We start from the raw sequence: 13,614 nt of genomic DNA, 5'->3' as shown, positions 1-13,614 counted from the left end.
TCCAGGAAGTGTCTAGGCAACAGTGTGGATATCCTGTAGCTGCCATGATCATTCTCGTTCTTGAATTCCTGTCTTTGACCTTGGCTTGATTTGGATCTCGCCTCCTGATCTGGACTCGGATCCTTGGTATTAACCCCAGCCTGGAATTTGACCATGAACTCCTCTGCTACTCTCAGTCCCCAGTTTCACCTGGCTCTGACCCTTGGTCCCGACTGCCCTTGTCAGGATCCTGACAGTAAGTCAATCCCTCTAGCCTCCTGATTGTTTGATTCTCTTCTTTAGGCCCAATCCAAGTTGTCAACATCTATCAGGTAATGAGGTGTCCATAACTGAATAGAATACCCCAGTAGCAATCCCAACAGAACCATACAGCAATCAGAATGTCTGCTACCTGGAAAAAGCCACACAGAAGTGTGAAAACTGGGTTTTCTTCTGCCACCAGTTGGGACAGACAGGGTCTCCCCCCGTGACATAGCACAAGATTTCCACCCCACTAAGCTCATAGACCATTGGGGATCTGCCGGAGGGAAGGGCAACCACACTGACATCCCTTTGTCTCTGTTATGCTATCTATTCCCCTGACATGCCATAGCCCAGGAGGGAACAGAAGATTTCCTCCAAGAGGGACAGCTAGCTGGTGAGTACTCCAGAAACACCTCTCCCCGAGGAGCATTCCAAAGCACTGATATCAGGGACAACACAAGCTCATAAACATTCCCTCTGCATTACTACGCACAGCTATGGCCTGCAGTTCTGAAGCAGGAGGATCCAGAACAGCTTGACTGGCAACTCCTCTCTTCTCCCTCCCTGCCTGTTAAACCAGAACCCTGCAGAAGGACTTCCATTGGGCTAAGGGGAGGAGAGGAGGAAGCTTCACACCCACTTCTGAGTCCTTCCCAAACCTCACACCAATGGTGCAGGCTCCCTTTCACTCAAGAAAGGAAAGGGGAGTGTGGGGTCAGTGGAAAGGGCTGATTAGGTCCCTGTGCTGTAATGTGCATACACACAGCCCTGGACTTTGTTGTCCATTATCACACCTAAGTCACTTTCAGCATTCCTGATTTCCCCCCATTAGCCTGTTGGAGCCTGGGTTTGGTGCCTTTCATAGCATGTAGCAGTGCTATACTTGATGTCCCATGCTGTCCCTGGGACATAAGGGCTAGGGCATACTGGAATGGAAAATATTGATGAGAAATGAGCTGTCAAATATAATGATCAGTGGGAACAGCCTCTTAGAGTGGAAGATATCACTCTGTGTTCTTTAAAAACAATGCATTAGGTCTAACATTTCCCAACAGGACACAGCATGTTAAATGGACATTTTTTTATTTCTTTATAAATATAAGTAATGACTATGTTGGAGGTTACTCCCTCCCATTACATAACTGTGTTCTGGATTATTCCCCTCTCCCATTATATTACCTTGCATTTTTCTAATTACTTTTTGCCTGTGATCCTAATCTCTCCAGACACTGCTATATTATTTCTTCAGCTTCCCTTCTGCCTCAACACATGACTCCGTGTAACTTGCTGCTTGCCCCAGAAGTCAGCTGGTATTTTGGCATTTGAATGTTGGGTTTGTGGTAGCTATAGTAACAAGAAAAGCCTTAGCGACTAATAGTGCTCAAGCAAGAAAAGCAACTGGTGCTACCATGGTAACTTGTGGCATTACAGAAATTCTTGCAAGAAATTGATCATTTTCTAAGATAAATGTCAAGGGACCAGCTAAGAAATACCAGTTGCAACAACCTAATTGAAACTCTGCAGCTCTTGCAGTCCTTTACCTTAGGGGTGTCAGAGGAGCCTTCCAGCATCATATCCATGGTCTTGCCTGGGATCAGCTCCATCCTTAATGGATGAAGCTTAAACACTGGAGAGGGGGTCTCTGGTCTCTGGGGGGAATTCTTGCCCTTGGCATTACTAATAGCAGGGAACTGGTTACGCTGGCGAAATGGAGGGAAACCTTCTGTCATCCAGTAGAGCTGATGGGTTCGTCGTCCACGGTTGGTTATCTTGAAGCGATAGCAGCAGGGATCCAGACTAGAACAGCAGAATGGAGGCAGATGGAAAAGGTTACTGGTGGTGGGGTGTCTCTACCAAGAGAGAGCAAAAAGTCATTTATTTAACTGGGAAGCTCCTAGAGCAATGTATAAAGCATTCCATTTGCCAACAGCGGGGGGACGAAGGGGTGATCGCTAGCAGCCAACACAGATTTATCAAGAACAAATCATGCCAAACCAGCTGGATTTCCCTCTTTGACAGGGTAACTGGTTTGGTGGATAGGAGGAATGCGGTGGAGATAATATACCGGGACTTCAGCAAGGCTTTTGACACAGTCCCACATGACATTCTGATAAGTGAGCTGGAGAAATGCGGGTTTGGCGGAACTCACATTAAATGGATACATAATTGGTTAAAAAAACACAAACAAAGAGTAACTATTAATGGAATGATGTTGGGTTGGAGGGAAGTCTCAAGTGGGGTTCCACAGGGTTCTGTGCTGGGTCCAGTTGTTTAACACCTGTATTAATGACCAGCATGTAGGAATAGAGAGCATACTGATCAAATGTGCAGATGACACAAAGCTGGGGGGAGGGGAAGGGGGAGTTGCCAATACTTTGGAAGATAAAGCTAAAATTCAGAGGGATCTTGATAAATTGGAGAACTGGGCTATAGACAACAAAATGAAATTCAACAAAGACAAATGTAAGGTTCTACATTTAGGGAAATAAAACCAAATGCACAAATACAGAATGGGGGATAACTGGCTTGGCAGCAGCACTGCTGAGAAAGATCTGAGAGTTGTGGTGGATCACAATCAACATGAGTCAGCAACGTGATGCTGTGGCAAAAAAAGCAAATGCAATTTTGGTTGCATTAACAGAGGCATAGCATGCAAGTCATGGGAGGTGATAGCACCACACTACTCAGCACTGGTTAGGCCTCAGCTGGAGTACTGTGTCCAGTTTTGGTCACCAATGTATGGAAAGGATGTGGAGAAACTGGAAAGGATCCAGAAGTGAGCGACAATGATGCTTAAAGGGATGGAATGCAAGTCCTATGAGCAAAGGCTGAAGGAACAGGGTATGTTTAGTTTGGAAAAGAGGAGACTGAGGAAGGACATGATAGTGGTCTTCAAATATTTGAAAGGCTACCATAAAAAGATGGATAAACATTGTACTCTCTTGTTCCAGAGGGCAGGACAAGAATGGATGGGTTCAAACTACAGCACAGCAGATTTAGATTAAATCTCAGGAAAAGCTTCCTATCTGTAAGAGCAATAGGCCAGTGGAACAGATGCCTAGGGAGGTTGTGGAATCTTCTTCACTGGAGGTTTTCAAAAGGATGGTTTAGACCCAACAAATCCTGCATCTCGGCAGGGGTTTAGATGAGATGACCCTTGCAGTCCCTTCTAACCCTATGATTCTATGATTGCTGGAACGCAGCTATTCAACTGCACCCACAGCATTAAAGCTAACTCTTAACAGAATACCATGTTGTGGCATCCAAAGCGACTTGTGTGGCTTGAAGCGATGGCTAACACAATGTACTTTTTAAAGAGCCACTCTGTGTCAAATGGCCCTCAGTTTATGGAGAGCCTCCCGCAGCTGGCTACCTAACAAGCTGCAATAAAGAATGAAACAGGAAGGACCAAATCTCAGCATTTGCAGTAATCATGCTTCTCCTTACCTTTATCTCTTTAATATCCTCTATGTATCTGTGCAAAGCTAGTCCCGAGTCCCACAAAGTGAGCTGGTTTGTACTGGCCATGGCAGAAGAGGCAAGCAAGTACCCAGCCCCGTTGTCTGTTACAACTTCCCATCAGGGTGGCCGCTGGGCACAGGTGATGGTTCGGGCTGGCACATGAATACAATCCTGCCCGGGAGAAGCAGCTAGCTCAAGCCACTGTGGCCAGACTGCTGTTTTTAGTGTGCTAGATCAATCAGACTGTAGACGGCTCCCAGCTGCAGTGTAGCTAAATAAATATCCATCTACATTTTACAAAATAAACCTTGGAGGACTGGAGGGGAGATATTGACCCTTTCCCAACATGACCCCGAAGGGACAGAATCCTGTCTGTGATTCCTCTCGTTAAGATCTCGGCGCTGCCAAGCCAATGGAGCTTGACAACCCCCCAGGCCTCCCCGCTGCCATAACAGGCTGCCATAACCGGATTCCTGCATGACCTCCAGGGATTTCAGACTAAAGGAAAGAAAGGGCACCAGGTGGCCTGCATCCTGCAACTCCATTAACTAGAGAAGCTAAAGGTTTTTTTTGTTTTTTTTTTTTTTGCTGCTAAAGAGATCCTCTTTCATTGAAATTAGAAAACACAGTGTGCATTCGTATTTGACCATCTGGGTAGACTGTTGCCCTTTTCTTCAACTGCTACAGATTAATGGCCTGCTCCAGATAGAAGCTGAGTGCCTTTACTCAGGAGGTGCTCACCACCTGGCAGGATAGGGCTCTACGGGTCTGTTCCCACTGAAGAGATTCTGATAAGATGGTGGTAGGTGTGCTACAAAAACTAGACAGAGTCAATAGTTTTCCCATTAACTACAGTGAGAACAGGGCCGGGCCCTGTCTGCTGTTAGACTGGAGTGACCTCAGGGCTAAATAACCCTGGCATTTTGGGATGTACAAGTAGGAGCATTGCCAGCAGATTGAGGGACGTGATCGTTCCTCTCTATTTGACACTGGTGAGGCCTCATCTGGAATACTGTGTCCAGTTTTGGGCCCCACACTACAAGAAGGATGTGGAAAAATTGGAAAGAGTCCAGCGGAGGGCAACAAAAATGATTAGGGGACTGGAACACATGACTTATGAGGAGAGGCTGAGGGAACTGGGGATGTTTAGTCTACGGAAGAGAAGAATGAGGGGGGATTTGATAGCTGCTTTCAACTACCTGAAAGGGGGTTCCAAAGAGGATGGATCTAGACTGTTCTCAGTGGTAGCAGATGACAGAACAAGGAGTAATGTTCTCAAGTTGCAGTGGGGGAGGTTTAGGTTGGATATTAGGAAAAACTTTTTCACTAGGAGGGTGGTGAAACACTGGAATGGGTTACCTAGGGAGGTGGTGGAATCTCCTTCCTTAGAAGTTTTTAAGGTCAGGCTTGAGAAAGCCCTGGCTGAGATGATTTAGTTGGGGATCGGTCCTGCTTTGAGCAGGGGGTTGGACTAGATGACCTCATGAGATCCCTTCCAACCCTGATATTCTATGATTTTATGAACCAGAGCTAACATGAAATGAATATTCAATGAGACATTGACTCCATTGTGTACAGAAACATCGAGTGCAAGGTAGTAATTATTTCACTGTATACTGAGGCAGAGGAATTATTTGTGGCACAGTGACTGTCTTGTTTTGGACATAAAGAATATGCAGCCAGTGAAAAGTGAGTATAACACACCTGGCGAAATACAAAACCAGAGTTTACACCATATTCCAAGTTAATCTGTGAAAGAAAATGTTAAAAATGCATTTGAAGCATACAATGGCTGTGTGAAATACACCACCTTGTGCAATGACAGATCTGAACTTTAAATCAAGTTCTGTACAGATGCCTAATTTCTGGCCAAAGTCATCTTGCTATCTGTGCCCCATTTCACTTTTTTTAGCTGCAGTTTTGCAGCTAGTTGCAATGGGGGCTTAACCCCAGGAAGATGGTGCAGGATAGGAGGAAAAAGATTGTCAGAAGAACATGAACTGAGTAATGCTGGCAACAGCTTACCACGATACATCCAAACTGGCCATCAGAACACATCTGATCAACCACCAGGAATAGCCATGGAAACAGTGGTGAACAAACCCAAGCCTTTATGGAGCTTATAGTTAAGGCCGCAAGTTTGTCCTAGAGATCACAGAAGCCACAGTGTAGCAGGGTGGACACTGCTCAGGCCCAGAGGGGTTTAAGATAGCCCTGGGAGAGGGCTGGGGCAGGGGAAGAGCTGGGCTGATTAGCAGAGCAGCTGCAGCTGGGGGCCACGCCCCAAACAGACCCAGCAGGCCTTATGAAAGCCAGGGAAGCCAGGCGCAGAAGAGCACTCTCTCTCAAGCTCTGAGAGGGAGGGACCTGGCTGCAGAGACTCAAATAGAGGACCTAGTTTAGCGCAGGGGAGCTCTGGCCTAGGAAAGCCCCAGGCCCCAGCCCGGGAAACAGTGCAGAGCCCTCACCCCCATCCCAATCCCCTGCCCCAACCCAGTGAAAGTGAGTGAGGGTGTGGGAGAGCGAGTGACAGAGGGAGGGGGGCCTTGATGGAAGGGGGGCAGGGCCTCAGAGAAGAGGCGGGGCAGGAGCAGGGCCTCAGGGAAGTGGGGGCAGGGCAAGGGTGTTCAGTTTTGTGCAATTAGAAAGTAGGCAACCCTAGGCTGTGCACTGCCGCCCATGCCTCCCCAGCACCAGCGGGGGTCCCAAGCTGCTCACCACCAGCCTCCCTGCCCCAAGCACCTGTGGCACCCCAGGGCCACCCCCATCCAAGATTTATTCAGGGGTATATAGCGGAAGTCATGAACAGGTCACGGGCTGTGAATTTTTGTTTACTGCCCATGACCTGTCCATGACTTTTACTAAAAATACCCGTGACTAAAACACAGCCTTACTTAGATCACAACGCCCCTAACATCTACACTCAAATGGAACTAAAGCTCAAAACTAGCGTAGGTGACTGAAAACTATTGTATCTCAAACCCTTAGAGCTAAATTCTTCCAGTTGAGTCTCCTTTCCATTCACCATCCAGCATTAGTGGACTTTTGCTTTCCCCAACTATTTTCAGAAAAGGCCCTTGCAGTCATTCTCCCTTTTCCAATCAAGAGATAAAGTTTTTCTTCCAGCTTCTGCCCTAACTAAGAGAGATCAGTGGGAAAAGATGAGGAGCGAAGAGGAGGGGAGAAATGAAGAAAGATGAGAACAGAGGCTGTCATGACTCGCAGGTCTCTAACCTGGATCCGCAGGTTCCCTGGGGATCATCACGCTCCAACCCCCACTGGTGACTTACTGGCATATCATAGAATATCAGGGTTGGAAGGGACCTCAGGAGGTCATCTAGTCCAACCCGCTGCTCAAAGCAGGACCAACCCCAACTAAATCATCCCCGCCAGGGCTTTGTCAAGCCTGATCTTAAAAACCTCAAAGGAAGGAGATTCCACCACCTCCCTAGGTAACCCATTCCAGTGTTTCACCACCCTCCTAGTAAAAAAGTTTTTCTTAATATCCAGCCTAAACCTCCCCCACTGCAACTTGAGACCATTACTCCTTGTTCTGTCATAGAATCATAGAATATCAGGGTTGGAAGGGACCTCAGGAGGTCATCTAGTCCAACCCCCTGCTCAAAGCAGGACCAATCCCCAATCAAATCATCCCAGCCAAGGCTTTGTCAAGCCTGACCTTAAAAACTGGTCATCTGGTATCACTGAGAACAGTCTAGATCCATCCTCTTTGGAATCCCCTTTCAGGTAGTTGAAAGCACCTATCAAATCCCCCCTCATTCTTCTCTTCTGCAGACTAAACAATCGCAGTTCCCTCAGCCTCTCCTCATAAGCCATGTGTTCCAGTCCCCTCATCATTTTTGTTGCCCTCCGCTGGAAGCTTTCCAATTTTTCCACATCCTTCTTGTAGTATGGGGCCCAAAACTGGACACAATACTCCAGATGAGGCCTCACTATTGTCGAATAGAGGGGAACGATCATGTCCCTCAGTCTGTTGGCAATGCCCCTACTTATACAGCCCAAAATGCTGTTAGCCTTCTTGGCAACAAGGACACACTGTTGACTCATATCCAGCTTCTCATCGACTGTAACCCCTAGGTCCTTTTCTGCAGAACTGCTGCCTCGCCACTCGGTCCCTAGTCTGTAGCGGTGCATGGGATTCTTCCGTCCTAAATTCAGGACTCTGCACTTGTCCTTGTTGAACCTCATCAGATTTCTTTTGGCCCAATCCTCTAATTTGTCTATGTCCCTCTGTATCCTATCCCTACCTTCCAACGTATCTACCACTCCTCCCAGTTTAGTGTCATCTGCAAACTTGCTGAGGGTGCAATCCACGCCATCCTCCAGATCATTAATGAAGATATTGAACAAAACTGGCCCCAGGACCGACCCTTGGGGCACTCCGCTTGATATCGGCTGCCAACTAGACATGGAGAACCGGGACTCCTTGAAACCCAGCTCACTTAGAACTCACCTCTGGGCCCCAACTGTTGGAAGACTGGGGCTCCTGATTGGCCTACTTCCCCTGTTTATGCCAAAAGAAGGAACAGGAAGTCATAGAATCATAGGACTAGAAGGGACTCCGAAAGGTCATCTAGTCCAGTCCCCTGCACTTATGGCAGGACTAAATATAACTGTTTAACTGGGTTCCACCCTGCTTTGGACCACACATCCAGCACTACCTGCTCCTGTCTCCAGATCCCAACCACCTGGTTTCCTGACTCAGCCTGATTCCTGGCATCTACCTCATAGTTCCTGACCTTCTGGTTCCGAGCTCCAGCTGGCAATGGGGACCTGTGCCCACCCCACGAGATAACCACTAGGCCTGACTGCCCACGTCCCAGCCCTGACACTGATAGACAGAACTCCAGCAGGGGACCCGTGAAATAAAAGTGAGCTAGGGAAGGTTAAAGGACAAAGACCAATTTTGCTGCTCCCCCAAGGCACTGAGATGTGGAGCCTGCTGCAGGTAGAACGAAAGCAGTGCTGTTAATTTAGAAGAGGGGCTGCTAAAGAGCAACACCAAGGTGCTCTGCTGCTCCAGGGGCGTGGGGGGGTGACCCACCCATCAGGTGAAAAAAGGGGCAAAATGTTTGAATGCTCAAAAAATAAAAGTTTTTTTTATGTATCATTTTTCAATCTTCAGCCTCCTGGACCCTCTGCAATTTCCACTTAGTGACATTGGGTCAACCACATTCCATCTTGTTAGCATTCTAATGTGGCAAGTGACTTTGAAAGGGCTACAATATGTCTTCAAATGCAGTTATGTGGCTCCTATTTAAGTCAATGGGAACCGCCCTTGTAGCTACAGTCCTAAGGGACTATAATAAAAAACGTCCTTGCTGGGGCTCTTCATTTGGTCTATGGAGATGAAGGAGCATCGGAAAAGGTGAGAGCCAGAGAGATGACCTACCTGAAATGGGGTCCCAAGTTGAGCGCTGGAGCAAAGGGTTTGTCTGTGACAATCGTGGTGCCAATGCCAACGGCCTGGACTGGGATCACATAGGTATTGCTGTTTCGTATGAACAAGTTCACCTTGTCTTGGAATTTGACCGTGTCATCCAAGTTAGCAATCAGAGTCAGCGATACCTTAGCCTCCGGGGGAACTACACCTTCACTGGGCTCAATCCTCCACAATGAGTGACTGCAAGCCTGCAACAAGATCCAAAAGCTAAGATCAGAATAGAACCTTGGCCTCAATGTACCTGTGAGGCACTACAGGATATGATTAAAAGGAAGAGAAAGCAATGACGGGCAGGTTGTTTCCACCAGCATCATCCTTAGGCTCCTGTTTCAAGAGAGACTAATTGTCCTCAACAGAATCCCTCAGTGAGCCGCCTTGACATCTGGAGTAGAAGACGCAATCTCCAGCATCTTTTAATTGTACATTTGTGTTTTACTGCTCTGAATAATGCAGAAAGCGGGAAAGGCCATTAAACATGGTCTAGCATAGGGGTGGCCAACTTGAGCCTGAGAAGGAGCCAGAATTTACCAATATACATTGCCAAAGAGCCACAGTAATACATCAGCAGCCCCCCATCAGCTCTCCCCCCCGGCACATTGGAAAGTTGGTGCCTGTAGCTCCAGCCCAAGAGTCGGTGCCTATACAAGGAACCACATATTAACTTCTGAAGAGCCACATGTGTCTCCGGAGCCAAAGGTTGGCCACCCCTGGTCTAGGAGATCCAGAAGGACTCACTCACAACCACCTGAAACAATATGGAAATATTTGAGAACATAGAATTTTTATGAAAAGCAGGGATTTGTTCACCGCTTAAAATGGACTGAAATGCTGTTTGCTTCAAGTGAGATCAGCTCTACTGAGTTTCTGTCCATCAGCCATGGAGCTCTAACATTATGACAGCCAACTAAATGGAGAAATACATCAGAAAACAAAACAGCACATCAAAGTGCAGGAGCATTTAAAAGGATTCCAAATAACCTCCCCAAACAGTTTTAGGCTACTGGGGAGAGGGTGTCTGAGGAAGTAGGCAGAGCCAGATTTTACCTGAAAAGTGAAAATGATCCCACAGAACAAGTTCTTCTGGGGCTGTGCTGGTTTCTGACTGAGTGCAAGGGCCTCTCCCCAGTTCTGTGACAGGTTTGCAGCAGTGGAAGCCACTGCAGACTCAGGGCTTTAAAATTACATTAAATACATTAGAGACTAACCAATTTATTTGAGCATGAGCTTTCGTGAGCTACAGCTCACTTCATCGGATACATACTGTGGAAGCTGCAGAAGACATTATATACACACAGAGACCATGAAACAATACCTCCTCCCACCCCACTCTCCTGCTGGTAATAGCTTATCTAAAGTGATCATCAAGTTGGGCCATTTCCAGCACAAATCCAGGTTTTCTCACCCTCCGCCCCCCCCCCCCCACAAACTCACTCTCCTGCTGGTAATAGCCCATCCAAAGTGACCACTCTCTTCACAATGTGTATGATAATCAAGGTGGGCCATTTCCTGCACAAATCCAGGTTCTCTCACCCCCTCACCCCCCTCCAAAAACCACACACACAAACTCACTCTCCTGCTGGTAATAGCCTATCCAAAGTGACCACTCTCCTTACAACGTGCACGAAAATCAAGGTGGGACATTTCCAGCACAAATACAGGTTTTCTCACCCCCCCCTTTTTTTTTCCAAAAAACACACACACACAAACTCACTCTCCTGCTGGTAATAGCTTATCCAAAGTGACCACTCTCCCTACAATGTGCATGATAATCAAGGTGGGCCATTTCCAGCACAAATCCAGGTTTTCTCACCCCCCCACCCCCATACACACACAAACTCACTCTCCTGCTGGTAATAGCTCATCCAAAGTATCCACTCTCCCTATAATGTGCATGATAATCAAGGTGGGCCATTTCCAGCACAAATCCAGGTTTTCTCACCACGACCCCCCCCCCCCCCAAACACACAGAAAAACTCACTCTCCTGCTGGCAATAGCTCATCCACCTTGATTATCATGCACATTGTAGGGAGAGTGGTCACTTTGGATAAGCTATTACCAGCAGGAGAGTGAGTTTGTGTGTGTGTGTTTTTTGGAAAAAAAAAGGGGGGGGTGAGAAAACCTGTATTTGTGCTGGAAATGTCCCACCTTGATTTTCGTGCACGTTGTAAGGAGAGTGGTCACTTTGGATAGGCTATTACCAGCAGGAGAGTGAGTTTGTGTGTGTGGTTTTTGGAGGGGGGTGAGGGGGTGAGAGAACCTGGATTTGTGCAGGAAATGGCCCACCTTGATTATCATACACATTGTGAAGAGAGTGGTCACTTTGGATGGGCTATTACCAGCAGGAGAGTGAGTTTGTGGGGGGGGGGGGCGGAGGGTGAGAAAACCTGGATTTGTGCTGGAAATGGCCCAACTTGATGATCACTTTAGATAAGCTATTACCAGCAGGAGAGTGGGGTGGGAGGAGGTATTGTTTCATGGTCTCTGTGTGTATATAATGTCTTCTGCAGCTTCCACAGTATGCATCCGATGAAGTGAGCTGTAGCTCACAAAAGCTTATGCTCAAATAAATTGGTTAGTCTCTAAGGTGCCACAAGTACTCCTTTTCTTTTTGCGAATACAGAGTAACACGGCTGTTACTCTGAAACCTGTCATTAAATACATTACACTGGTAAAATTAATAAACTCAGTCAGATCCATTTAATTTGTAGTTCCCCACAGCCTCAGGGAGAGGAATCCTTAAAATAGAACTGCAAAGCAAGAGGAGACAGCATAGCAGAGGGTGGTCTGTTATGTCTAGCTCCAGTGCCATGCTTCACTGTCGAGATAAGGATGGATGCAGATCTAATTACCGGACCCACTTTGCTCCTGCACCTGCTACACTCTCCCTTAGATACAGTCTACTCTTTATTCTTTGGCTTTTGGATCTTGTGTTCCATAACTCTGCTGTTTGGACAGCTATCAGGGTGTTATCTGCCTCTTGTTTCAGATTCAAGGAACTTGTGTTTGAATGTAAAAAAAAAAGCAAACATCATTCTGGGATGTATTAGCAGGAGTGTTGTAAGCAAGATACGACAAGTAATTCTTCCTCTCTACTTGACGCTGATTAAGCCTCAACTGGAGTAGTGTGTCCAGTTCTGGGTGCCACATTTCAGGAAAGATGTGGACAAACTGGAGAAAGTCCAGAGAAGAGCAACAAAAATGACTGAAGGTCTAAAAAACATAACCTCTGAGGGAAGATTGAAAAAACTGGGTTTGTTTATTCTGGAGAAGAGAAGACTGAGAGGGACATGATCATAGAACCATAGGACTGGAAGGAACCTCGAGAGGTCTCTAGTCCAGTCCCCTGCACTCATGGCAGGACTAAGTATTATCTAGACCATCCCTGACAGCTGTCAGGGATTCATAGATTCATAGATATTAAGGTCAGAAGGGACCATTATGATCATCTAGTCTGACCACCTGCACAATGCAGGCCACAGAATCTCACCCACCCACTCCTGCGATAAACCTCTAGATAATACTGTCAGGGTGGTTATGCACTGGAATAAATTGCCTAGGGAGGTTGTGGAATCTCCATCATTGGAGATTTTTAAGAGCAGGTTGGACAAACACCTGTCAGGGATGGTCTAGATAATACTCAGTCCTGCCATGAGTGCAGAGGACTGGACTAGATGACCTCTTGAGGTCCCTTCTAGTCCTACAAGTCTACGATTCCATGTGAACACCACCACTCTAGCATTCCCATTGAAATGCATGGGTACTAAAGAAATCTGTGAATAAAGCGGTAACCTTTGCTCACTCCCCCAGCCAGACCACAGATGCTGCATAAAGCCTTTTGAACTTTCTCCAAAGCATTACTGACCAAATGCATTCACTTCTTTTAAGTTTTTGATCATTTAAAATGGATAACTTGAAGACATCGCACCATAGAGGCCAGGAGAAGCCTAGCTTGTTCAATACACACATGGCGCCACCATCCCTCTCCACCTCTCCTGCACCCATTACCCACCTGGTCACTAGCACTAGGGAAATCCAGTAGGGTGCAGCAAAACAGACTATTCTATTAGCATGTTCTATTTCAAGCCAGAAGACATTAGGTTTAGATTGACATTAATGTTCAATCTATCTTCTGATTCATACTGACACAAGGTAGCTAGCCTGAAAAAGAGACCTGACAGCTTTGCTGTAGAAGTGAATCTGCGAGTCAGGCAGCACATTGCACCACAAAAACTAACACTGAGGAATAGTAATGGAATGGTTAGATGAAGGCAGCTGTGTGCATTTCCCACTGTAACACAATGCAGACCTACAGTGCTCCAGCATCCCTATGGCTGACCGCTTCAGGGAGGGGACATTAGCCCTGGATAAAAAGGATTTGCATAACATACTAATTAGTTTGGTGCAGGTCCAAAGGAAGGGCCTACTGTTAGTGAACAGGACATTG

At 46.8% G+C, this 13,614-nt stretch overlaps 1 protein-coding gene across 2 annotated transcripts in view; it reads right to left on the bottom strand.

Annotated features, from left to right (window-relative positions):
• The window catches only part of HYDIN (HYDIN axonemal central pair apparatus protein), a 446,380-nt gene that overhangs the window by 203,107 nt on the left and 229,659 nt on the right, over positions 1-13,614 (bottom strand). For both annotated transcript variants that reach the window (XM_043526330.1, XM_043526331.1), the window contains exons 19-20: positions 9,119-9,357; positions 1,785-2,040 (exon numbers count right to left, since the gene is read on the bottom strand). In XM_043526330.1, the coding sequence (XP_043382265.1) occupies positions 1,785-2,040; positions 9,119-9,357 (495 nt within the window). The remainder of the gene's footprint in view (positions 1-1,784; positions 2,041-9,118; positions 9,358-13,614) is intronic.

This window comes from Chelonia mydas, chromosome 12, assembly GCF_015237465.2.
Source record: "Chelonia mydas isolate rCheMyd1 chromosome 12, rCheMyd1.pri.v2, whole genome shotgun sequence".
NCBI lineage: Eukaryota > Metazoa > Chordata > Testudines > Cheloniidae > Chelonia > Chelonia mydas.
Note: the sequence above shows the minus strand (reverse complement) of the source record. Positions and strands in the feature narration are given on the sequence as shown.